This window comes from Oncorhynchus keta, chromosome 34 (genome assembly GCF_023373465.1).
Source record: "Oncorhynchus keta strain PuntledgeMale-10-30-2019 chromosome 34, Oket_V2, whole genome shotgun sequence".
Lineage (NCBI taxonomy): Eukaryota > Metazoa > Chordata > Actinopteri > Salmoniformes > Salmonidae > Oncorhynchus > Oncorhynchus keta.
The window spans coordinates 27320469-27345435 of record NC_068454.1 but is presented as its reverse complement, the minus strand read 5'-3'; the positions used below and the strand labels follow the sequence as shown (position 1 = coordinate 27345435).

Here is a 24967-nt window from a genome sequence, read left to right as displayed (position 1 = left end):
CTCTCTCTCTCTCTCTCTCTCTCTCTCTCTCTCTCTCTCTCTCTCTCTCTCTCTCTCTCTATCCCTCCCTTTCTCATCTCTCTCTTTGTCTCTAGCTCTCTAACCCCCTCTCTCTTTGTCCCCTGTCTCTGCTTGCTCTCCTCTCTTTCCTAATATTGAGTTGCACCCCCCTCCCCTTTTGCCCTCAGTACAGCATCAATTCGTCGAGGCATGGACTCTTCAATGTGTTGAAAGCATTCCACAGGGATGCTGGCCCATGTTGACTCCAATGCTTCCCACAGTTGTGTCAAGTTGGGTGGATGTCCTTTGGGTGGTTGACCGTTCTTGATACACACGGGAAACTGTTGAGCGTGAAAAACACAGCAGCGTTGCAGTTCTTGAAACAAACCGGTGCACCTGAAACAAAACCGGTGCAAACCGGGGCACCTATTACAATACCCCGTTCAAAGGCACTTACATCTTTTGTCTTGCCCATTGACCCTCTGAATGGCACACATACACAATCCATGTCTCAACTGTCTCAAGGCTTAAAATCCTTCTTTAACATGTCTCCTCCCCTTCTACACTAATTGAAGTAGAGGTATTAAGTGACATAAATAAGAGATCATAGATTTGACCTATGTTATGGAAAAGGTAGGTGTTCTTAATGTTTTTTACACAGAGTATGTCTCTCTTTCTCTCTCTCTCTCAGGGTCCGGATCACTGTGTGAAGTGTCTCCACTTTAAAGATGGTCCTAACTGTGTGGAGAAGTGTCCCGACGGCCTTCAGGGGGCCATCAGCTTCATCTTTAAATATGCAGAGGCCAACAACGAGTGTCATCCCTGTCACTCCAACTGCACGCAGGGGTAAGGTTCACACGGAGTGTATATGTGGGGTTTTGTGTGTGGGGGTTGTGGGTGAGTTTGGGGGGGGCGTCGTGAACTGAATTTGTGCTTTTGTTTTTCATTGTGTACTGTGCATTTGGAAAGTATTCAGACCCTTTGACTTTTCCACTTTTTGTTACGTTACAGCCTTGTTGTTCTAAAATGGATTCAATTAATGTTTTTCCTTATCAATCTACATACAATGCCCCATAATGACAAAGTGAAAACAGACTTTTAGACATTTTTTCAAATGTACCTTATTTACATAAGTATTCAGACCCTTTGCTATGAGACTCGAAATTGAGCTCAGGTGCATCCTGTTTCCATTGATCATCCTTGAGCTGTTTCTACAACTTGATTGGAGTCCAATTCAATTGATTGGACATGATTTGTAAAGACACACACACCAGTGCATGTCAGAGCAAAAACAAAGCCATGAGGTCAAAGAAAGTGTTCGTAGAGCTCCGAGACAGGATTGTGTCAAGGCACAGATCTGGGGAAGGGTACCAAAACATTTCTGCAGCATTGAAGGTCCCAAGAACACAGAGGCCTCCATCATTCTTAAATATAAGAAGTTTGTAACCACCAAAACTCTTCCTAGAGCTGGCCGCCCGGCCAAACTGAGCAATTGAGGGAGAAGGGCCTTGGTCAGGGAGGTGACCAAGAAACCAGTGACCAAGAACACTCTGACAGAGCTCCAGAGTTCCTCTGTGGAGATGGAAGAAACTTTCAGAAGGACAACCATCTCTGCAGCCCTCCACCAATCAGGCCTTTATGGTAGAGTAGCCAGACGGAAGCCACTCCTCAGTAAAAGGCACATGACCGCCCGCTTGGAGTTTGCCAAAAGGCACCTAAAGGAATCTCAGACCATGAGAAACAAGATTCTCTGGTCTGATGAAACCAAGATTGAACTCTTTGGCATGAATCACGTCCTCTCAAGCATCACGTCTGGAGGAAACCTAGCACCATAATTACGGTGAAGCATGGGCGTGGCAGCATCATGCTATGGAGATGTTTTTCAGCGGCAGGGACTGGGAGACGAGTCAGGATCGAGGGAAAGATTAACGGAGCACAGTACAGAGAGATCCTTGATAAAAACCTGCTCCAGAGAGATCAGACTGGGGTGAAGGTTCACCTTCCAACAGGACAATAACCCTAAGCACACAGCCAAGACAATGCAGGAGTGGCTTTGGCACAAGACTCTGAATGTCCTTGAGTGGTCCAGCCAGAGCCCGGACTTGAACCCAATCGAACAACTCTGGAGAGACCTGGAAATAGCTGTACAGCGACGCTCCCCATCCAACATGACATAGTTTGAGAGGATCTGCAGAGAAGAATAGGAGAAACTCCCCAAACACAGGTGTGCCAAGCTTGTAGCGTCATACCCAAGAAGACGTGATGCTGTAATCGCTGCCAAAGGTACTTCAACAAAGTACTGAGTAAAGGGTCTGAATACTTATGTAAATGTCATATTTCAATGTTTTATATTTTATAAATTTGCAAACAAATCTTAAAACCTGTTTCTGTTTGTCATTATGGGGTATTGTGTGTATATTGATGAGGATAAAAAATAAAATACAAATTTGGAATAAGGCTGTAACGTAACAACATGTGGAAAAATTCAAGGGGTCTGAATACTTTCCAAAGCACTGTATGTCTGTGTTTTGGCTTTCTGCAGAGAGTGCACGTTTATCTTGTTGTGTGCATGGTTGCGTATCTCATCAGCAGTCTGAATGACTAATGACCCTGGGAGGACAGAATACTGTTCATTTACTTCTACATTGTTTGTTTCACTGGCAAGACAAGGGCAGACTAATCCCCATTGTAAAGCCAAGGTCAACATGATAACCAGAGGAAAACAATATCTGTGTCATGCTCTGTTTCATCCACAGTACAACAGCTCTCAGCACAACACACACACACACACACACACACACACACACACACACACACACACACACACACACACACACACACACACACACACACACACACACACACACACACACACACACACACACACACACACAAACAAACACCTTGCTATGCTCCCCTCGGTGCTGACCCCTTGTAACTCGGTGTTCCCATATCCAGCCAATGTTTATCAGTGTCTCCAGACACACACACTCACTCACTCACTCACACGTACGCACGCACCCACAGGAACTGCAAAATACCCAGGTGAAAGAGAGAGGCAGAGAGAGAAAGAGACAGAGAGAGAGAGAGAGAGAGAAGGGCTGCAAAAGAGATTCCGCTCTCCCTCTGCTCTCTGAGTGCTGTGAAGCCTGCGATGTAATGTTTAGCAGCAGAAGGAAGGAGACAGATATCATTTGGTATTGCAGTCAGTCAGTCCACCGGGCTGGCCCCGCACGTCTTGTGTTCTATTTCCTCGTGACTGGCAGACAGCCAGCTCACAACTCCATCTACCCATAACAACATTGTTACACTCATTTCCATTATATTTCGTATCTGTGGAAATGCCATCTTGACACTTTGTCAAAATAACTGTTCCCAGGCTGCCCTTCAGTTCAGACACTCAAACAGACTCAGAGATCATCTCTGTTACTCCCCCTCTTCCTCTCCCGCCAAAGTGCTATCAGGGCAATTCGTATTATTCTGTATGTAAATATGTGACACTACATTTAGTATGATATATTACGTTACGTTAGATTACATTATGAATGGAATAGCGGTCATACAATATCATATGAATTAGAGGATGTATAGTATCATACGTCTTACCTGGTTGTACAATAGCGTACGAATTGGATGGCGTAAGTTGTCATAGTATTATAGTATACTATTATACGTCTTAATCTGAGACCAGGTTGCTTGTTGCGTTGTTGCAACAAAGGAGAATTACGGGGAGAATTTACATTAGTGGTTAGGTGAACTAACGACAAAGGTTATGATAATTTGCGTGAAAGGTTAGGGGAGCTAAAACGACAAAGGTTAGGTGAATTTACATAGTGGGTTCGGTGAATTGGGTTACGTTTTGAATAAGGATTAGGGAATGGGTTAGCTAAAATGCTACAGTTGTCCTCGACGCGACTCGAACATGGAACCTATGGATTGCTAGACGGTCTCAGTTTACGCCCAACCCCCCTACTTTCATTTCTATCTAAAGTAACTACAACATTAGGTAGGTATCATGCATCTTGGAGGTGCTCAGAAATACGTAAAGTATGTTTCGTATGGCTCTGAGCCCAGGCTGCTCCCTCTCCCCCTACCCTCTTTACATCAAAGAGCTACACCATCCAGTATCCTGACTCCCTTACGCTCTGATTCTTGTTTCTGTACCCTTTTTTCTCTGTGACTGTCTGTCATCGCTCGGTTCTTTCTGTGGACAGAACATACTGACACAGGTCTAGGAGCTATAGCACAGATTCAAGACACTGAGACGCATGCTGGACTGATTGATTAATTCACTGTTTTGTTTCTCCCTCTCATCTAGGTGTATTGGACCCAGACTGCAGGACTGTATTGGCATGATGGACAGGTAAATATCTCTTCAAATCCCTACTGTCACTTCCTTCTCTGTCCCTAGGACAGACTGCCTACACACATAGAGTCACAGGTTCAGCTTTCATTCATTAGCAATTTGTAAGTACAAATGCATACATTGGAATTGATCTTCGATGAGCTTACAATAGTAAAAAAGATAAGATACTCTCGCCAACAGACAACACTGGTTGAAATACCGGCATAACAACCAACTATGCTTATATTTACCCAAAATATATGTTCTCACAACTGAGGTTAGTTAGAAAGCAAGGAGGAGAAGAAGAGAAGAAGAGAGCTAGAGAGAGCGAGAGAGAGAGACAGAGAGAGACAGACATAGAGAGAGACAGAGACAGAGAGAGACAGACATAGAGAGAGACAAAGAGAGAGACAGAGACAGAGAGAGACAGACATAGAGACAGACATAGAGAGAGACAAAGAGAGAGACAGCGAGAGACGGAGAGAGACCGAGACCGAGAGGGAGAGAGAGGAGCAGGCAAGTAGTGTGAATAATGTTTAGCTCTGAGGCCAAAAGTGTGTGCATGTTTGTGTGTGCGTGTGTGTGAATCCGTGAGTGTGTCCCTGCACGGGCTTGTGTTTTACTCTGCTCTTGATAAATTGGTAGCGCTTTGCTTTTGTTCTCGTGGGGAAAAGGAAGAAAACGCCACTAACCGTTCCAAGCAAATGGATTTACGATTTCATGACAGACAGTTTGTTTCTGGGGGGAGGAGATGGGGGGTATGGGGGAGGAGGAGGGGGGAACACATGAGAGAAGGGAGTGTGGCGAGAGGAAATGAACAAGGAGGACAGAAAAGACAAGAAGAGGGGGTCAGTAACACAGAAGTTATAAAGACCCAATGGAACAGTACCCCCTCTAGGATGATGTCCAGAAATAAACAGCACAGCAGAAGCCATATTGGCTTACAACACAGACCCAAACAAAGACCTAGTGAAAAACAGTTTGCGAAGCCTCCTGATCTGAAGGCAGAGCTGAGCTGAATGAAGCTATGTATGGGCAGAGAGAGAAGGGGCAGTAATGACTGCTAATTTACTACAAGCTGGAGCCAGAGGGAAGGATTGCATCCCAAATGGTACTCCATTCCCCATATAGAGCACTACTTTTGACCAGAGCCCTGGTGGCACTAGGGAACAGGTTGCCATTTGAGACACAGACAGAGCATGCCATAGCCTGAGTCTCACTCTCCATTGATCCATTGCTCATCTATCTGAGGCAGTCTGGGGAGACTGTTGTGGTGATCTGATAGTGAGGGAGACGCTTTGGGGTGAGGAGGGGTGGAGAAGGGGTGACGCAGGGTGAAGAGGGGGTGACACAGGGTGGAGAGGGGGTGACACAGGGTGAAGAGGGGTGATGCAGGGTGAATAGGGGTGGAGAGGGGGTGACGCAGGGTGAGGAAAGTGCTACTAGACTGATAAAGGCTTTCAGGGGAAAAACCTTCATACATATGTTGACAGCAGAGTAACACAATACACTGATAGTACTGTGGGGCATGCCAGTTTGGTAAAGTGGCTTTTTAACATTATTTTACAGAGGCTATGGTTTAACTGAGCAGAATAGCTAGGCAGCTTATAGCTGCTCGGGGCCAATGTTGAGACTACAAAGCCTCTCAACGCTCAGACAGACATATACATTTAGTTCTAGCGCTTATCTGACATTGTGTCAACCGCTGCTGTGTGAGGCTGTCTCACATAATAGAGACTAGACATACTGTCATCTGCACTGTCTGACACCCTCTGGACCTTTACCTTCTCTCACACACACACACTCACAGTCTTGTACAGCTAACCTTGTGGGGACACAATTCTAAAGCCTATTTTCTTAACCCTAGCCCTAACCCGTACTCTTACCCTAACTCTAACCTTAACCTAAAAACCTAACCTTAACCAAAATCATCAGAATTCTGTACCTCCACCATAACCTCAAAACAGAACATCACACTAAAAGAAAGACAAGCCCGAGCTAAAGTAAGGAAACACAAACATAGACCCAGAAAACCAGCAAACAAAGGCTCAAAGATCATTATTATGGACAACCAAGAGTACCTCTCTGAAGCCCACCGACAACTCTCGAGTAAATAATAATAATAATAATATATGCCATTTAGCAGACGCTTTTATCCAAAGCGACTTACAGTCATGTGTGCATACATTCTACGTATGGGTGGTCCCGGGGATCGAACCCACTACCCTGGCGTTACAAGCGCCATGCTCTACCAACTGAGCTACAGAAGGACCACACCATTATACTCCTATCCCTGCTTCTACACAGATCTAGACGCAAATAAAAAATCAGACTGATAATATCAGATCTCTACGGAAAGAAATACATTACACATAGACAAAAGGAATATCTAGATGGACCAGAATTACCCAGACAGAGACTCTTCTATTTCTGCCCTAAGATCCACCAAACACCAGATACATGGACAGTCCCTTTTGAGGTCCTGAAGGGGGAAACTATTGTGTCAGACTGTGTGTGTGTCCTCGCCAGCAGCCAAATCCATTGACTACCTCCTCACTCCCATCTCACAAAATCACCCTAGCTACCTTAAGTACACATACCATTTCATAGACACACTTCACAACATTCCAGTCCCAGCACATGCATACCTATTCACTCTAGATATAGATTATCTCTACACCAACATGGATATCTTGTCATGTTTGACAGCAGTGGAATCTACTCTCCGGAGATATCCAGATCCATATAGACCAGACTCACACCTCCTACAGCTTCTAGAACTTGGCTAAAGAAACAATGATTTCACATTTAATAATAAACAGTACAGTACGTACAGATTTATGGGATGGCGATAGGTAAAACGTTCACCCCAGCCTATGCTAATATTGATATGGCAGACTGGGAGTTGAGAGTCCCGGCCAAAGGCCCTGGAGAGTCCTGGCCAAAGGCCCAATGCGTCCCATGTTTTATAGACGATACCTGGATGATATGTGTGTGTGGGAACATGATCTGGTACATTTCACAACATTCTTTGAAATACTCAACCACCATCATCCTACCATAACAGTTAAATGTGTCATTCACCCACATACAATCAATATTTTATTCCAGATACTGACACGCAAATAGTCTCTATACAAACAAAGTATATTTCAAGGACACAGACATACATGCCCTACTCCACAATTCCAGTTATCACCCAAAACATCCATTCACGGGCATTGTCAAATCACAACTCATTAGATTCCATAGACTATGTACACAACAGAAATACTTTCATTCACCCACACAGACCCTATTTAGTGCACTGGGGAAGAGGGGATACTCAAAGCAGTCACTGAGGTACATAAAGGCAAACACACTGGCAGGCCTCATCCAGAACAGAATGTTTGATCCCCCAACCCTAACACACTGGCAGGCCTCATCCAGAACAGAATGTTTGATCCCCCAACCCTAACACACTGGCAGGCCTCATCCAGAACATAATGTTTGATCTCCCCAACCCTAACACACTGGCAGGCCTCACCCAGAACAGAATGTTTGATCCCCCAACCCTAACACACTGGCAGGCCTCACCCAGAATAGAATGTTTGACCCCCAACCCTAACACATTGGCAGTCCTCACCCAGAACAGAATGTTTGATCCCTCCGACCCTAACACATTGGCAGGCCTCATCCAGAACAGAATGTTTGATCCCCCCCAACCCTAACACACTGGCAGGCCTAATCCAGAACAGAATGTTTGATCCCCCAACCCTAACACACTGGCAGGCCTCATCCAGAACAGAATGTTTGATCCCCCAACACTAACACACTGGCAGGCCTCATCCAGAACAGAATGTTTGATCCCCCAACACTAACACACTGGCAGTCCTCACCCAGAACAGAATGTTTGATCCCCCCAACCCTAACACACTGGCAGGCCTCACCCAGAATAGAATGTTTGACCCCCCCCAACCCTAACACATTGGCAGTCCTCACCCAGAACAGAATGTTTGATCCCTCCGACCCTAACACATTGGCAGGCCTCATCCAGAACAGAATGTTTGATCCCCCCCAACCCTAACACACTGGCAGGCCTAATCCAGAACAGAATGTTTGATCCCCCAACCCTAACACACTGGCAGGCCTCATCCAGAACAGAATGTTTGATCCCCCAACACTAACACACTGGCAGGCCTCATCCAGAACAGAATGTTTGATCCCCCAACCTTAACACACTGGCAGGCCTCACCCAGAACAGATTGTTTGATCCCCCAACCTTAACACACTGGCAGTCCTCACCCAGAACAGAATGTTTGATCCCCCCAACCCTAACACACTGGCAGTCCTCACCCAGAACAGATTGTTTGATCCCCCAACCTTAACACACTGGCAGGCCTCACCCAGAACAGATTGTTTGATCCCCCAACCTTAACACACTGGCAGTCCTCACCCAGAACAGAATGCTTGATCCCCCCCAACCTTAACACACTGGCAGTCCTCACCCAGAACAGAATGCTTGATCCCCCCAACCCTAACACACTGGCAGTCCTCACCCAGAACAGAATGTTTGATCCCACAACTCTAACACATTGGCAGTCCTCACCCAGAACAGAATGCTTGATCCCCCCCAACCCTAACACACTGGCAGTCCTCACCCAGAACAGAATGTTTGATCCCCCAACCCTAACACACTGGCAGTCCTCACCCAGAACAGAATGTTTAACCCCCCCCAACCCTAACACATTGGCATTCTTCACCCAGAACAGAATGTTTGATCCCCCTAACCTTAACCCCAATCTTAACCCCAAACCTAACCCCAACCCTGACCCTAACCTTAACCCCAACCCTAACCCTAACCCCAACCCTAATCCCAAACCAAACCCCAATCCTAACCTTAACCCCAACCATAACCTTAACCCTGCAGAACTCTGGACCAGGCACTGACTCCTGACCTGGACTAACAGCCCACACCTATCTTAACCCTTTCCTGATTCTGGGTCCGTATCTCTATCCCCACCATCCTATCCCTGTCCTCCACCCTCAGACCTTTCCCAGACCCCGGGTTCCTATCCCCCCAACAGATACAGAACCACAGATTATACCCCCCATCAGCACCTTCTCAGACATAAAAAGACTCCTTCATTCCAGACTCAAAGCCGCATTCACCCAAACACAACGTACATTCCCCCCCACTCCAGGGATTCCAACCTATATCAGCATTCTGCAGAAACCCCAACCCAAGGGATCTTTTAGTCTATGCAACATTTTCCAATAAACCCAGTCCTAAACCACTTACTGAACAACAGTACTATCGACAACTTCCAACCATTCACAATCCACATGCACAAAGCTCCAGTCCTATCCCACAACTCATGACCAATCAGAGCACTAACATTATCTATGCTATAACATTATGCCACAACATTTCTATAGGAGAAACCAGTCACACATTATTGACACACCTCAAACAGCACCTCTACACGATGAAAAAAACATATTACAAACACACCTAGTAAAACAATTTCAAAACCACCCTACAACCTCCCTCTGCATCACCGATCTGGAGATGAAAGCCTCCTTGACCACAGGCCAGAGAAGAGCAGCTGAATCCAGGTGGATAGAGAAACCGACTGTGGCTCCACTTGGAATAAATGGTAAAGAGTAGGATAAAGCTTTGACAGTGGGAGTTAGTGAGGGCCGAATTAAGAGAGCTGGAGAGGCCAGTTCAATAAACAATTATGTATTTATTTACTCAATCTGGTTTTGTCTTTTTTATATTTTATATTTAATTGTATAATATCAAGCACTTTAACATAGCACTTATCTTTGGAGCACTTAATCCCTTCATCCTTTGGGGGGGATTTCCAATTATGTACTTATTTATTTGATCCAGTTTGCGTGTTTTATTATGATTTTATTTTCTACATTTTTTTTTATTGAACATTTTTTTATCCTCAGCACTTTATCAATAATTGTCTTCCTCCTGTTGTTGAACTGTTTTGGTGACCCCTCGGAGCTCTCGGGTTTTCATGTTCTCTCTAACCCTAGCTCCTAACCCTACACCTAACCCTAGCTCCTAACCCTACACCTAACCCTAGCTCCTAACCCTAAACCTAACCCTAGCTCCTAACCCTACACCTAACCCTAGCTCCTAACCCTAAACCTAACCCTAGCTCCTAACCCTACACCTAACCCTAGCTCCTAACCCTACACCTAACCCTAGCTCCTAACCCTACACCTAACCCTAGCTCCTAACCCTAAACCTAACCCTAGCTCCTAACCCTACACCTAAACCTAGCTCCTAACCCTACACCTAACCCTAGCTCCTAACCCTACACCTAACCCTAGCTCCTAACCCTAAACCTAACCCTAGCTCCTAACCCTACACCTAACCCTAGCTCCTAACCCTAAACCAAACCCTAGCTCCTAACCCTGAACCTAACCCTAGCTCCTAACCCTAAACCTAACCCTAGCTCCTAACCCTAAACCTAACCCTAGCTCCTAACCCTAAAACTAACCCTAGCTCCTAACCCTAAAACTAGCCCTAGCTCCTAACCCTAAACCTAACCCTAGCTCCTAACCCTAAACCTAACCCTAGCTCCTAACCCTAAACCTAACCCTAGCTCCTAGCCCTAGCTCCTAACCCTAAACCTAACCCTAGCTCCTAATCCTAAAACTAACCCTAGCTCCTAACCCTAAAACTAACCCTAGCTCCTAACCCTAAACCTAACCCTAGCTCCTAACCCTGAACCTAACCCTACCTCCTAACCCTAAACCTAACCCGAGCTCCTAACCCTAAACCTAACCCTACCTCCTAACCCTAAACCTAACCCGAGCTCCTAACCCTAAACCTAACCCTAGCTCCTAACCCTGAACCTAACCCTAGCTCCTAACCCTAAACCTAACCCTAGCTCCTAACCCTGAACCTAACCCTAGCTCCTAACCCTAAACCTAACCCTAACTCCTAACCCTAAACCTAACCCTAGCTCCTAACCCTAAATCTAACCCTAACCCTAACCCTAACCCTAAAACTAACCCTAAACCTAACCCTAGCTCCTAACCCTAAAACTAACCCTAAAACTAACCCTAGCTGCTAACCCTAAAACTAACCCTAGCTCCTAACCCTAAACCTAACCCTAGCTCCTAATCCTAAAACTAACCCTAGCTCCTAACCCTAAAACCAACCCTAGCTCCTAACCCTAAAACTAACCCTAGCTCCTAACCCTAGCTCCTAACCCTAAAACTAACCCTAGCTCCTAACCCTTGCTCCTAACCCTTGCTCCTAACCCTTGCTCCTAACCCTTGCTCCTAACCCTAGCTCCTAACCCTAAAACTAACCCTAGCTCCTAACCCTAGCTCCTAACCCTAAAACTAACCCTAAAACTAACCCTAAACCTAACCCTAGCTCCTAACCCTAAAACTAACCCTTAAACTAACCCTAGCTGCTAACCCTAAAACTAACCCTAGCTCCTAACCCTAAACCTAACCCTAGCTCCTAACCCTAAAACTTACCCTAAAACTAACCCTAGCTCCTAACCCTAAAACTAACCCTAGCTCCTAACCCTAAACCTAACCCTAGCTCCTAACCCTAAAACTTACCCTTGCTCCTAACCCTAAAACTAACCCTAAAACTAACCCTAGCTCCTAACCCTAAAACTAACCCTAGCTCCTAACCCTAAAACTAACCCTAGCTCCTAACCCTAAAACTAACCCTAAAACTAACCCTAGCTTCTAACCCTAAAACTAACCCTAAAACTAACCCTGAAACTAACCCTAGCTCCTAACCCTAAAACTAACCCTAGCTCCTAACCCTAAAACTAACCCTAGCTCCTAACCCTAAAACTAACCCTAGCTCCTAACCCTAAAACTAATCCTAGCTCCTAACCCTAAAACTAACCCTAGCTCCTAACCCTAAAACTAACCCTAGCTCCTAACCCTAAAACTAACCCTTAAAACTAACCCTAGCTCCTAACCCTAAAACGAACCCTAAAACTAACCCTAGCTCCTAACCCTAAAACTAACCCTAAAACTAACCCTAGCTCCTAACCCTAAAACTAACCCTAAAACTAACCCTAGCTCCTAACCCTAAAACTAACCCTAAACCTAACCCTAGCTCCTAACACTAATCCTTAACGTAACCGCAACACTAATTCTAACCTTAACCTTAAACCAACCGGGGACAACAAAACATCCCCAGTTGGTCAAATTTTCTGTTTGTTTACTATTCTTGTGGGGACTTCTGGTCCTCACAAGAATAGTTAAACATGTCCACGCACGCACGCATGCACACGCACGCATGCACACGCACGCACGCACAAACGACGCACGCACGCACACACACACACGCACACACAGGCACACTCACAAACTTTCCCTCCACACACACATACAGTATATACACACTGATTATCATGCTGGCTCGAAATAACAAAAGAGAAAAGGGATGCCGCTCAACAAACACTCTGTCTGCTTTTGACTTATTCCCCCACTCTCCGCTCTCCATTTGGGTGCACCACTACAAATGTTCACTCGGAGTATGCCTAGGCCTGCATACAACTATGTCTCTTGAAGCCACTTGCTGCCGAAAGCACCATGCAGTGCCTTAGTAAAGTAAATCCATCCCTGTAATATTGTGTAGGAGAGAGGTAGAGCTGGGAGAATGAGGATGTTTGTGTCCCAAATGACACCCTATTCTCTATGGGCTCAGGTCAAAAGTAGTGCACTACATAGGGAAAAGGGGGCCATTTGGGAAGCACACGATGAGTGAAAGATTGGGAGTTGTTTCATGCGATTCCAAATGAAGTGAGCTGAGGGTGATAACGTTTAATGGGACCTGCTCTTCTCTGTGATCTACCAGACCTGCTCATAGCTTTCCTGCTGATTTAAAGCACGACTGGAGTGTGCCGAAGCACCGCCACTTTCATCTCTTTTGCACTGTTCTGTTCTTCCGTGTGCTCGCAGCCAAATTAGCCCTTTTATTAAGATAGAGGATAGGCACATTCACTCAGATACACTATTTCATCTCACTTCTCATCCACAATATACTGTGGATATGTCCCAAATGCCACCCTTTTCCCTATTAAGTGCACCATTTTTTTTACACAGCCATAGGGACATAACTCAATGCTCCCAGTGCAGGCAGATAGACAGAAAGACAGACAGGGGTGTAGAGGGTTCGAGAGATCATGGACAAGGCTGACAAGCAGCAGAACATGTTGTCTTCTCCTGACTTTCATTTCCTTCCCTTCTTCTTTCAACTTACTGCCTAATTTTGTAACAGGACACTTGTAGATGTTAAGTCATGTATTTTGTCAAAGGTTGTAAGCTAAGTAAGAATTGTCTTAATTCTTGTTAGCCAAGTCTGTTGTGACATCTGGAGTAAGTGCTTATCAGACCTGGGTTTAAATAGAATTTGTTTTCTATCAAATATTTTGAGCATTTGATTAAGCCTGCTTGGACTGCCAGGTGGATAAACTATTCTATCGGTTCCACTTTACCAGACAATAGTAGCTCAATCAAGCGCAGCTAAATGATTAGAAAGAAAACAAATAAGAAGGTTTGGTAACTAGTATCCAGTACTGTGGCCCTATCTCATATATCTCTCCCTCCTCTCCCTCAGGACTCCCTTGATTGCTGCCGGGGTGATAGGGGGCCTCTTCGTCGTGGTCATTGTGGCTCTGAGTGTAGCCGTGTCTGTCCGCAGGAAGAGCATCAAGAAGAAGAGAGCCCTGCGACGCTTCCTTGAGACAGAGGTATGGCGTGTGAACACACACACACCCGGGACAAGGGTAAGGGCCTCCTGAGATGTGGCTCATAGAAAAAGCTTCCATTGGTCTCATCAAAATATAGGGAATAGGGTGCCTTGAGACACAGACCGAATTTAGAGACTCTCAATAAGACACAGACTGATTGGTTTGACGTTTCAGTTATAGAGTTCATTATTGGTCAAACATTTCCACAATGGATCTCAATTGGGACAATAAAGATATTGAATGATTGATTGAAGTAATAATTAAAGAAAACAGGAGTGAATTGGATCCTACATCCTAGTAGCCTTAGTGAAAAGGACGTCACTTACTGCTCTATGAAGAGCTGTAATAACAGCCTTGTGCTTAATGGTATGTGATGTAGTCTATGATGTGTTCTGTGATGTGTGTAGGGCCTCTGGTGGCTTGGGCCCGGGGCTATGAGAACACAGAGAGAGCTTAGGTAATAGACTGACAGAGAGGAGAGGAGGTAGAGAGCATCATCTCCAGCTCAAACAAATCACTTTATCCTCTGAGGCCTTTCTCCCTCCTTCCTCTCTCCCTCCTTTCTCCCTCCTCTTCTTCCTTCCTCTCTCCCTCCTCTCCCTCTCTTTCTCTCCTCTGTGGCCTCTCCCTCCTCTCCATCCTTCTTCCTTCCTCTCTCCCTCTCTCCCTTTCTTTCTCTCCTCTCCTCTGTGGCCTCTCTCCCTCCTCTCCCTTCTCTCTCCCTCCTCTCTCCCTCCACTCCCTTCTCTCTCCCTCCTTTCCTTTGTTACGGTATAGAACATGAGAACTTCTTTGAAACGGATGTTCTACACAAAAATACCATCAACCCTGGACCCACTCACATGGAACTCACTCTGTTGCTTCCAAGCAACACAAATACAATACCACATCACACCGTGTTAAATTAACGAGCATCTTGTTGCTCTACTTCTATAGGCAGTGTTCCACTGTATTGTACCTAGTCCATGAATGTGAACAAAACTACCAATACTATATAACCATTACTATACTCCTGCTTCCTGTTTACAAACAGAAGCTCAAACAGGAAGTACATGTGACGCGCTCCATAGTGAAATGGTGCACCGAAGCAGAGGCTATGCTGCAGGACTGCTTTGCGAGCACTGACTGGAATATGTTCCAGGACTCTGCCAATAGCATCGAAGAACTAACCACCTCCGTCACCGGCTTCATCAGAAAATGCAACGTTGACGTTGTCCCAACTGTGAAGGTATGCTGATTCCCCAATCAAAAACCCTGGATTAACATTGAGGAATGCCCTAAGCTAAAGGACAGAGCTACCACAAACAGGACTATCGCAGCAGACCCTGAGGCCATGGCAGAGGACACAAACTCGCACAAGAAGTCCCACTATGACCTCCGAAGAACCATCAAACAGGCAAAAGGACAATATAGGAACAAGGTGGACTCCTATTACACCGGCTCCGATGTTCGACCCGTGTGGCAGGAGCTACAGTCCATTAAGGATTACAAAGGATACCTCTCTACTAGACGACCTCAACACTTCGACAAGTTCATGAGGGCCCCAGCCATCCCAGAGGAATAGGTAATCCCGTTCTCTGAGGCTGATGTGAATAAGGCTTTTAATCTAGTCAACACTCGCAAGGCCCCGGGGCAGGACGGTATTCCAGGGTATGTTCTCAGAGCATGCACAGCCCAGCTGGCAGGCATCTTCACTGTCATTTTCAACCTCTCCTTGTACCAGTCTGTAATCCCCACGTCTCAAGCTGACCCGCATCATTCCTGTTCCCAAGAACTCTGAAGCTACCTGCCATAATGACTACAGCATTACCGTCACTGTAGCACTCAGATCTGTAACCATGAAGTGCTTTGAAAGGCTGGTCATGGCACACATCAATTCCATCATCCCAGACACCCTGGACCCACTCCAATTTCTATACTGCCCCAACATATCTAGAGATGATGCAATCTCAATTGCACTCCACACTGCCCTCTCTCACCTGGAAAAGAGACATACCTATGTGAGAATGCCGTTCAACAACATAGTTCCCTCTCATCACGTAGGTCGGGACCCTGGGACTGAACACTTCCCTCTGCAACTGGATCCTGGACTTCATGCCGGGCCAACCCTAGGTGGTGAGAGTATGTAACGAGACCTCCGACACGAGGACCTCCGACATGAGGATCACCTCAACATGGGGGCCCCCCAGTGGTGTATGCTTAGCCCCCCTCTGTACTCCCTGTTCACCCACCACTGTGTGGCCACGCATGACTCCAACTCCATCATCAAGATTGCTGACGACACCAAGGTGGTAGGCCTGATCACCAACAGCGATGAGGAAGTCAGAGACCTGGCAGTGTGGTGTCAGGACAACAACCTCTCCATCAACATCAACAAGACCAAGGAGTTGACCCAGGATAGTTGTGAAGAAGTCACGGCACACCTATTCTCCCTCAGGAGGCTGAAGTAATTAGGCGTGGCCCCTCAGATCCTCTGGAATTTTTACAGCTGCACCATCGAGAGCATCCGGACTGGTTGTATCACCACCTGGTATGACGACCGCACTGCCCGCTACCAGAAGGCCATACAGAGGATGGTGTGGCCGGCCCAGCACATCACTAGGGGCAGCTCTCAGCCATCCAGGACGTACACAATATATACATGTGGACATCCCTACACATTTGTGGATTTGGCTATTTCAGCCACACCCATTGCTGTATAAAATCAAGCACACATTCATGCAATCTCTCGTAAAATTTCTGCCCTGCTAGAGTTGCCACGGTCAACTGTAAGTGCAAACTTCTAGGAGCAACAACGGCCAAGCCGCGAAGTGGTAAGTCACACAAGCTCACAAAATGGGACCGCTAATGCTGAAGCATGTAGCTCATTAATATTGTATGTCCTCGGTTGCAACACTCACTACCGAGTTCCAAACGGCCTCTGGAAGCACAAGAACTGTTCGGGAGCTTCATGTGCAGCCGTTCACAAGCCTGAGATCACCATGCGCAATGCCATGTGTCAGCTGGAGTAGTGTAAAGCGCGCTGCCATTGAACTCTGGAGCAGTGGAAACGTGTTCTCTGGAGTGATGAATCACGCTTCACCGTCTGGCAGACTAATCTGGGTTTGGTGGATGCCAGGACAACCCAATGAATAGTGCCTGTAAAACTGTCAAGTTTGGTGGAAGAGGATTATTGGTCTGGGGCTGTTTTACATGGTCCGGGCTAGGCCCCTTACTTCCAGTGAAGGGAAATCTTAATGCTACAGCATACAATGGCATTCTAGACGATTCTGTGCTTACAACTTTGTGGCAACAGTTTGGGGAAGGCCCTTTCCTGTTTCAGCATGACAATGCCTTCGTGCATTAAAGCGAGGTCTATACAGAAATGGTTTGCGAGAAATATTGCCAGAGACTCCAGACACTCGCGACATGGACTGTTGTCCACCCTCCCATCTGGCAGGCGGTACCGGTGCATCAAGGCTCAGACCAACAGACTCCTGAACAGCTTCTATCCCCTGGTCGTAACACTGTTAAACGCTGCTGTCCCTCTTCCACAGACTATCCACACTGACTCTATACCCATCCAGAGGTCTCTACCCACTCAGACACACATACCTTCACTGTCACTCTTACTCACACGCACACACACATACTCGCATACACACACTTACATTCACCCTCACTTTCACATTCGTTACTTACGCCACACATTTACACACACACACCCTCACTTCTACGCTGCTGCTAAAATAATGATTGATTAGATGTATTACTACCATTATGCTGCTGTTCTTTGATTATTGATTGCCATTACCATTAGTATTTATCTATTTATCCTGCTACTGGTCACTATTACAACTGTTTACATGTACAGTTGTAAATTGTCACCCTTCCACTTTTCTTGACTAATTCTCTATTTCTTGAAATTGAAAAAATTAATTGGTCTCAACATCGTCGTATTGGATTTTCATCATTGCAGAGCAAATTTTATTTTTGGAAACTTAAGTACACCATTTTAATTTAGAAAATACAGACAAATGGCATGGACATTATTATTGGCACCTCAGAACTAGAACTTCATTGCACTGCCTTTGGCAAAGATAACTGCCAACAAATGCTTCTTGTAGCAATCAATGAGCTTGCTGCACCTTTCCACTGGCAATTTGGCCCCCTGTTCCTTTCCACTGGCAATTTGGCCCCCTGTTCCTTTCCACTGGCAATTTGGCCCCCTGTTCCTTTCCACTGGCAATTTGGCCCCCTGTTCAGCAGCAAACCACTCTAGTTCTTGAACCTCAGGAGGCTGAAGGAATTTGTCTTGGCTCCTAAGACCCTGACAAACCTCTACAGATGCACCATTGAGAGCATCCTGTAAGGGTGTATCACCACCTGGCATGGCAATTACACTGTCTGCAGCTGCAAGGCTCTCCTCCAGCGGGTGGTGCGGTCAGTTCACTCCGCTACCATCTAGAATATACTGTATTCTAGTCAAGGATGAGCCTATATAACTACTGCTGTACAAACCTTTTCTATTCATATACTGTTTATTTCACACCATTATTTCCAGTATATATTTATATTCTGGATTCTGATGTTTCTCATTCTGATATTTCTTCATTTCTTTATTTTATTTTATTTGTGTGTATTGTTTTTTTATTGGTAGGTATTACTGCACTGTTGGAGCTACAAACATAAGCATTTTGGTGCACCTGTGATAACGTCTGCAAAATATGTTACAATTTGATTTGATTTGATTTGACAAACACACACACTCCTCAATCCACACACAATCTCCTCCCTCCACAGAGTGGGGAGCAGATTGGAGACCTCAATTTCATCCTCCGTGCAGACATCAATCTCAATGAATTACCCAGTCTGCCATGCTGTAGAGCCCGACTTGACCAAACCAGGAAGCATTTTGTCTGAATTTGGGACTCTTTACCTTCTCGACTGATCACAATGAATGGATAGAATAGGTAAAGGATGGCTTGGTCCCAAATGGCACCCTAATCCTTATGTAGCTCGCTACTTTTGACCAGGTACCATATCTGGTTGTAAATGGCTAGGATATGATCCACTGCCAAGCACAGTTGGGGTCAATTCCATGTAATTAGACATTTCAATTCAATTCTTGAATTGGATAAATTATGTTGAATTCAATTCAAATTTCAACAATCTTCAAGTTATTAATATTGAATTGGCAATTGAATGGCAAGTATTCATCACCACTGCATGTGAAATAGATTAGTTATAAGAGTTACTGTGAAATAACATGAATAACATGTATAGAGAACCTATTATTAAGTTTCAGTATACTGATAGCCTTGACTTCATATTTTAGTCACGAACAGTACTGTGGCTAATACCGACTGTGAGAGGGAGGCCTGAAAACTGTCCTGGGCTAGCGCTAGCTCACTGTAGACAGACGGACAGACGGACGGACGGACGGACGGACGGACGGACGTTCAGTCTCCCATGTAGGAGAGGAGCGGGTGATCTGTGTTAACAGCCATCAGGGACAGGTTACATTAAAGCTCTCAGTATCACATAGGGCGGTGTAAGAGCATGAATGTGCTGGTCTCCTGCCATGTCCTTCTACCCTACACTTACAGTGCCATGAAGTGATGGTGCACAGGGCTTTTTACTAGTTATTTCAGTAATGACAAGATTGTGCCTTTTTCCGTAATACCTTACATCACTGGTCTCTCACACTCTCTCCATCCATTCCTCTCCACTGTGCTGTCTTGATTAGCTGCACACACATACAGTACTGTTCAATGCTTTATTATTACGGAACTCAACATTTTGTATTCAATACAAATTGGCTCAATGCAAAACTCAGTGGCAAGTCAGTCAATTGAAACAATTACAAAGAGTAAAGTCAGCCTATGTTTAGTTAAAAAGCTGAGGGATGGCCCTGGAGAAATGTAACCACGCTCACATTCAGAAACAGAGGTATGGATGCAAGGGCTGACCATCTATGACATCAAGATGATAGTTTTAGACATATTTTACATTTACATTGTTTACAAACATTGGAGTAAAACAAGCTTATATTTTGGATTATGATGTGATGTGACAGTTGATCTAAACTCACAAGCCATTCCATCAGAAGGTGCTATCGGACAGCTAGATATTGTACATACTTACATTTGGAAGCTAATAGATTGCATTTAAATCATTGTAATCAGAAGATAATATTAACATGTCAATATTATGAGTAACATGATAAATAGCAGAAGAATAACAGCAGATTGAATAATGATGTAATTGAAAATGTAGGCACTGCCCCTTTAAGAGCTCAAACTTATTTTGTACCCTATGTTGTGATTCTCACCAAATATGTTGTCTTCTCACCCCACTATCGAGTAAACACTTTATGAAACTCTCTTAGCCTATAGATCACATATCGCAAACAAATAATCTTGAACTAAGAACTCCATACATATTTTGGAATTTCTGTGCATCCTTGACAATCACTGATCAATATGCAAAAACAGCACACATTTATTTCTGAGAACCTGCACATCACCATCTTCTCTCTTTTGTGGACCCAATGTGGGGGGTTGTGGCAGGGGAAACAGTGTTGCAGTAGTCTAGCGTGTGGTGCAGGAATAATGACAAGCGAGCCTGTGGAGCTTTGTGTTCACATTGCCCTAAATAAAGGGAACCAGGCCGTGGAATTCAAGCGGACCGAACTCCGAACACCTCTAGAAGTGGTCTCAGTTCGGTTTGCTTCAGAGGCTCTTTTGAGGGTTCTGAATTCCGTTGGAGTGTTCACACTGCACAAAAACATTCAAAACAATTGGCTGAAATCGACCAAGTGTGAAAATAGCCTAACAGACAGCTCCCTACAGTCTTGGGCGAAGGTGAGGTTGCTGGCTGTGTGTGGCCCTCTGGCTCATCACAACCGTCTGATTAAAAAACAATAGCTGTTCTTTATTTAAATGGTATTTTGAATCAGCCTTACATGAGAGGACAGAGAAGAGAGAATGGGAAGGAGAGGGAGAGGGGGAAGGAGAGGGGGAAGAGGAAGAAGAGGGGGAGGGGGAGGAAAGAGATAATGACAGATAAGGAAGAGGCAAGGAAGATGGGAGAGGAAGGAGAGAGGGAAGGCGAGGGGGAAAGAGAGGGGGAGGAAAACAGATGGAAAGGGGAAGGAGAATGAGAGGGGGAAGAGGAAGAAGAGGGGGAGGAAAGAGGTAATGACAGATAAGGAAGGGGCAGGGAAGATGGGAGAGGAAGGAGAGAGGGAAAGAGAGGGGGAGAAAAACAGATGGAAAGGGAAAGGGGGAAGGAGAAGGAGAGGGGGAAGAGGAAGAAGAGGGGGAGGGAGAGGGGACTAAAAATATATGGAAGGACATCAAATCAAATCAAATGTATTTATATAGCCCTTCGTACATCAGCTGATATCTCAAAGTGCTGTACAGAAACCCAGCCTAAAACCCCAAACAGCAAGCAATGCAGGTGTAGAAGCACGGTGGCTAGGAAAAACTCCCTAGAAAGGCCAAAACCTAGTAAGAAACCTAGAGAGGAACCAGGCTATGTGGGGAGGCCAGTCCTCTTCTGGCTGTGCCGGGTGGAGATTATAACAGAACATGGCCAAGATGTTCAAATGTTCATAAATGACCAGCATGGTCGAATAATAATAAGGCAGAACAGTTGAAACTGGAGCAGCAGCACGGTCAGGTGGACTGGGGACAGCAAGGAGTCATCATGTCAGGTAGTCCTGGGACATGGTCCTGGTGTCACCCATCTTCCTCATTATCCCCTGTGTATTTACACCTGCGTTCTCTGTTTGTCTGTTGCCAGTTCATCTGGTCTTGTCTAGCTTTACCTGCGTGTTTTCCCATCTTCCTGTTTATCAAGTTATGTTTTGACAATCCATCCCATCTTCTTTGCTCCTTCCATGTCCATTCTCTATCTCTTTCCTCCCTCTCTCCGTCTTCTTCCTCTTCCCCCTATCCTTCTTTCCTCTCTACCCCTTCTCTTTCTCACTCTCTTTCCCCTCCCCCTCTTTCCTCTTCTCTGTCCTCTTCTGCAAGCCTGATTCAGAACTCCATTTAAATAAAGAACAGCTATGTTTTTTTAATTAGAGTGTTGTGATGAGCCAAAGGACAGAGCCGAAGCAGAGAGGAGAGCTGATTTACTTCTTCTCCCTTTCTCTATCTGTCTCTCCCTCCCTCACATTCTCTCTTTTTCTTCCATCTCTCGCTGTCTCTCTTTCTCTCTCTCTCTGCTCCTTCCCCCTCTCTCTCTCTCTCGCTCTCTCTTTCTCTCTCTCCAACATTTGTCATGTTTTAATTGTATTGCTGCTTTCCTTTCCTCTCTTTTTCTCTCTTTCGCTCGCTTCCCCTCTCTATATCTCCCCTCCCTCACTCTTTCTTTCCCTCACTTTCCACCTCTCTTCCTCCCTATCCCTCTCTCCCTTCCGGTGGATTCATTGTTCTCCACTTGAAAGATAATGAAACTACGCGAGTCTATACTAGTTCTCCATCTCTTTCCCTCTCTCTTGCCCTCTTGTTTTATATTTGTCACTTTTGCCTCTCTGGTAAGTCTCTTTGAAGGTTTCTCTTCGAAAGATGAAAGAGTGCCATACCCATGGGAGATGTGACTGGTTGGTTTCTTAATAGCTTGCTAGATTGATTGGTTGATTGACGGGTAACGGAGTGAGGGTCTGTTTATTGCAGTCATTGACTGTTTATTTGACTGATGAGTTGATTGAGTGTTTCTCCCTGTAGCTGGTGGAGCCCCTGACACCTAGTGGTACAGCCCCTAACCAGGCCCAGCTCCGCATCCTCAAAGAGACTGAACTCAAGAGGGTCAAGATACTGGGCTCGGGGGCCTTCGGCACCGTCTACAAGGTATCAACTTATCACATGCACTCACACAGCTCCAACCACTTTTTTTGCAAGTTAGAAATTAGGAGGTGTTTCAATGTGGAGGGTGGGAGAGAGAGAATGATAGGGAGCCTGGGGAGATGGGGAGATGATAACAGGAAATGAGAATGGAAGGAAAGAGGGAGGGAGGGAGATAGGGAGGGAGGAATGGAAGCAGACAGAGGAGAGTTGCCATAGGCACGTAGTAAGGATCACATGCAAATCCAGGTCAGGTCTGCTGTGACTCAAGCAGGAGAGAGGATAAGAGCAGAGAGATAGCCCTGAACTATGGTATTTCTCACAGTGTAAGAGGTCTGAACTACTATGTGTCTCATAGTGTAAGAGGTCTGAACTACTGTATGTCTATAAACCAGTGTCTGACTTTGTGACTCAGCAGCTGTGTAGTCTTACCTCCCCTATTCCCACTTCCCTTTTTTACACATGTTTCTTGTTCCCTTCATGTAATTCACCTCTCCTCTCCCTCTCCTTCTCTCCTCTCCTCCCCTCCACCTCTCCTCTCCCTCTCCTTCTCTCCTCTCCTGCCCTCCACCTCTCCTCTCCCTCTCCTTCTCTCCTCTCCTCCCCTCCACCTCTCCTCTCCCTCTCCTTCTCTCCTCTCCTGCCCTCCACCTCTCCTCTCCCTCTCCTTCTCTCCTCTCCTGCCCTCCACCTCTCCTCTCCCTCTCCTTCTCTCCTCTCCTCTCCTCCCCTCCACCACCTCTCCTCTCCCTCTCCTTCTCTCCTCTCCTGCCCTCCACCTCTCCTCTCCCTCTCCTTCTCTCCTCTCCTGCCCTCCACCTCTCCTCTCCCTCTCCTTCTCTCCTCCTCTCCTCTCCTGCCCTCCACCTCTCCTCTCCCTCTCCTTCTCTCCTCCTCTCCTCTCCTGCCCTCCACCTCTCCTCTCCCTCTCCTTCTCTCCTCCTCTCCTCTCCTGCCCTCCACCTCTCCTCTCCCTCTCCTTCTCTCCTCCCCTGCCTTCCACCTCTCCTCTCCCTCTCCTTCTCTCCTCTCCTATCATCCCATCTAACTTTCTCCCCATCTCTCCACCTCTCCTCTCCCTCTCCTTCTCTCCTCTCCTGCCCTCCACCTCTCCTCTCCCTCTCCTTCTCTCCTCTCCTATCATCCCATCTAACGTTCTCCCCATCTCTCCACCCTCCTCTCCCCCTCTAATTTACCTCTCATCTCCTCTCCCCCTCTCTCCTCCTCTCCCCCTCAGGGTATCTGGGTGCCAGAGGGTGAGACAGTGAAGATCCCGGTCGCCATCAAGATCCTGAACGAGGCAACGGGACCCAAGGCTAATGTGGAGTTCATGGATGTGAGTGTTTTACTGGCTCCGTAGAGACCCCATACACTACACCACCACCGCCACACACCACAGGCTCACAGCGCCTATGGCTGACGACGGTACGATCCCCAGTCATTCATAAAACATTCAGCACTCTTTTATTTCAAAAGGAAAAATGGATGTCAAGAATCTAATGATGTTATCTACTACATCTGTGATGCAACCTCAGTGAAATCCCTCCTAGCAACCCATTTCCACTGTGTTTTAATCTCTTTCTATTACAACGTGGTTATATTTCTACTTTTATCAATCTTGCTTTGATGTGTGTAGACACGCGCGTGCATGTACGTTGTGTGTCTGTGTGGGTGTGGGTGTGTGTGTGTGTGTGTGTGTGTGTGTGTGTGTGTGTGTGTGTGTGTGTGTGTGTGGGTGGATGTGTGTGGGTGGGTGGGTGTAACACGTAGCACGTGTCTTAGAAGGCGATCTTAGTGATGGCCCCCAGGAGGAGCCAGAGGCAGGCTGGGTATTTCCCGCAGTGCATCATCAGCTGAGTGCCATGCTAATGAGCTTTCCCTTCCCTCACTTCCTCCCTCCTATCTCTCTCCTCCTCTCATTATCCTCTTTTCTCCCCTCCTCTCTTCCATTCTCCAAGAGAGGAATCAATGGGGCTCAGCAGACCTGGTTTCAAATACTATTTGAAATTTTAAAAAATGCATTGCATCACCCTGCCTGGAGTGGATTATTA

The 24967-nt window shown here is 46.0% G+C and overlaps 1 protein-coding gene across 2 annotated transcripts in view; it reads left to right on the top strand.

Moving 5' to 3' along the window:
- LOC118366646 (receptor tyrosine-protein kinase erbB-4-like) overlaps window positions 1-24967 on the top strand; it is a 545013-nt gene that overhangs the window by 454563 nt on the left and 65483 nt on the right. For both annotated transcript variants that reach the window (XM_052493562.1, XM_052493560.1), the window contains exons 15-19: window positions 692-846; window positions 4319-4363; window positions 13950-14082; window positions 22800-22922; window positions 24154-24252. In XM_052493562.1, coding sequence (XP_052349522.1) covers window positions 692-846; window positions 4319-4363; window positions 13950-14082; window positions 22800-22922; window positions 24154-24252 — 555 coding nt within the window. The remainder of the gene's footprint in view (window positions 1-691; window positions 847-4318; window positions 4364-13949; window positions 14083-22799; window positions 22923-24153; window positions 24253-24967) is intronic.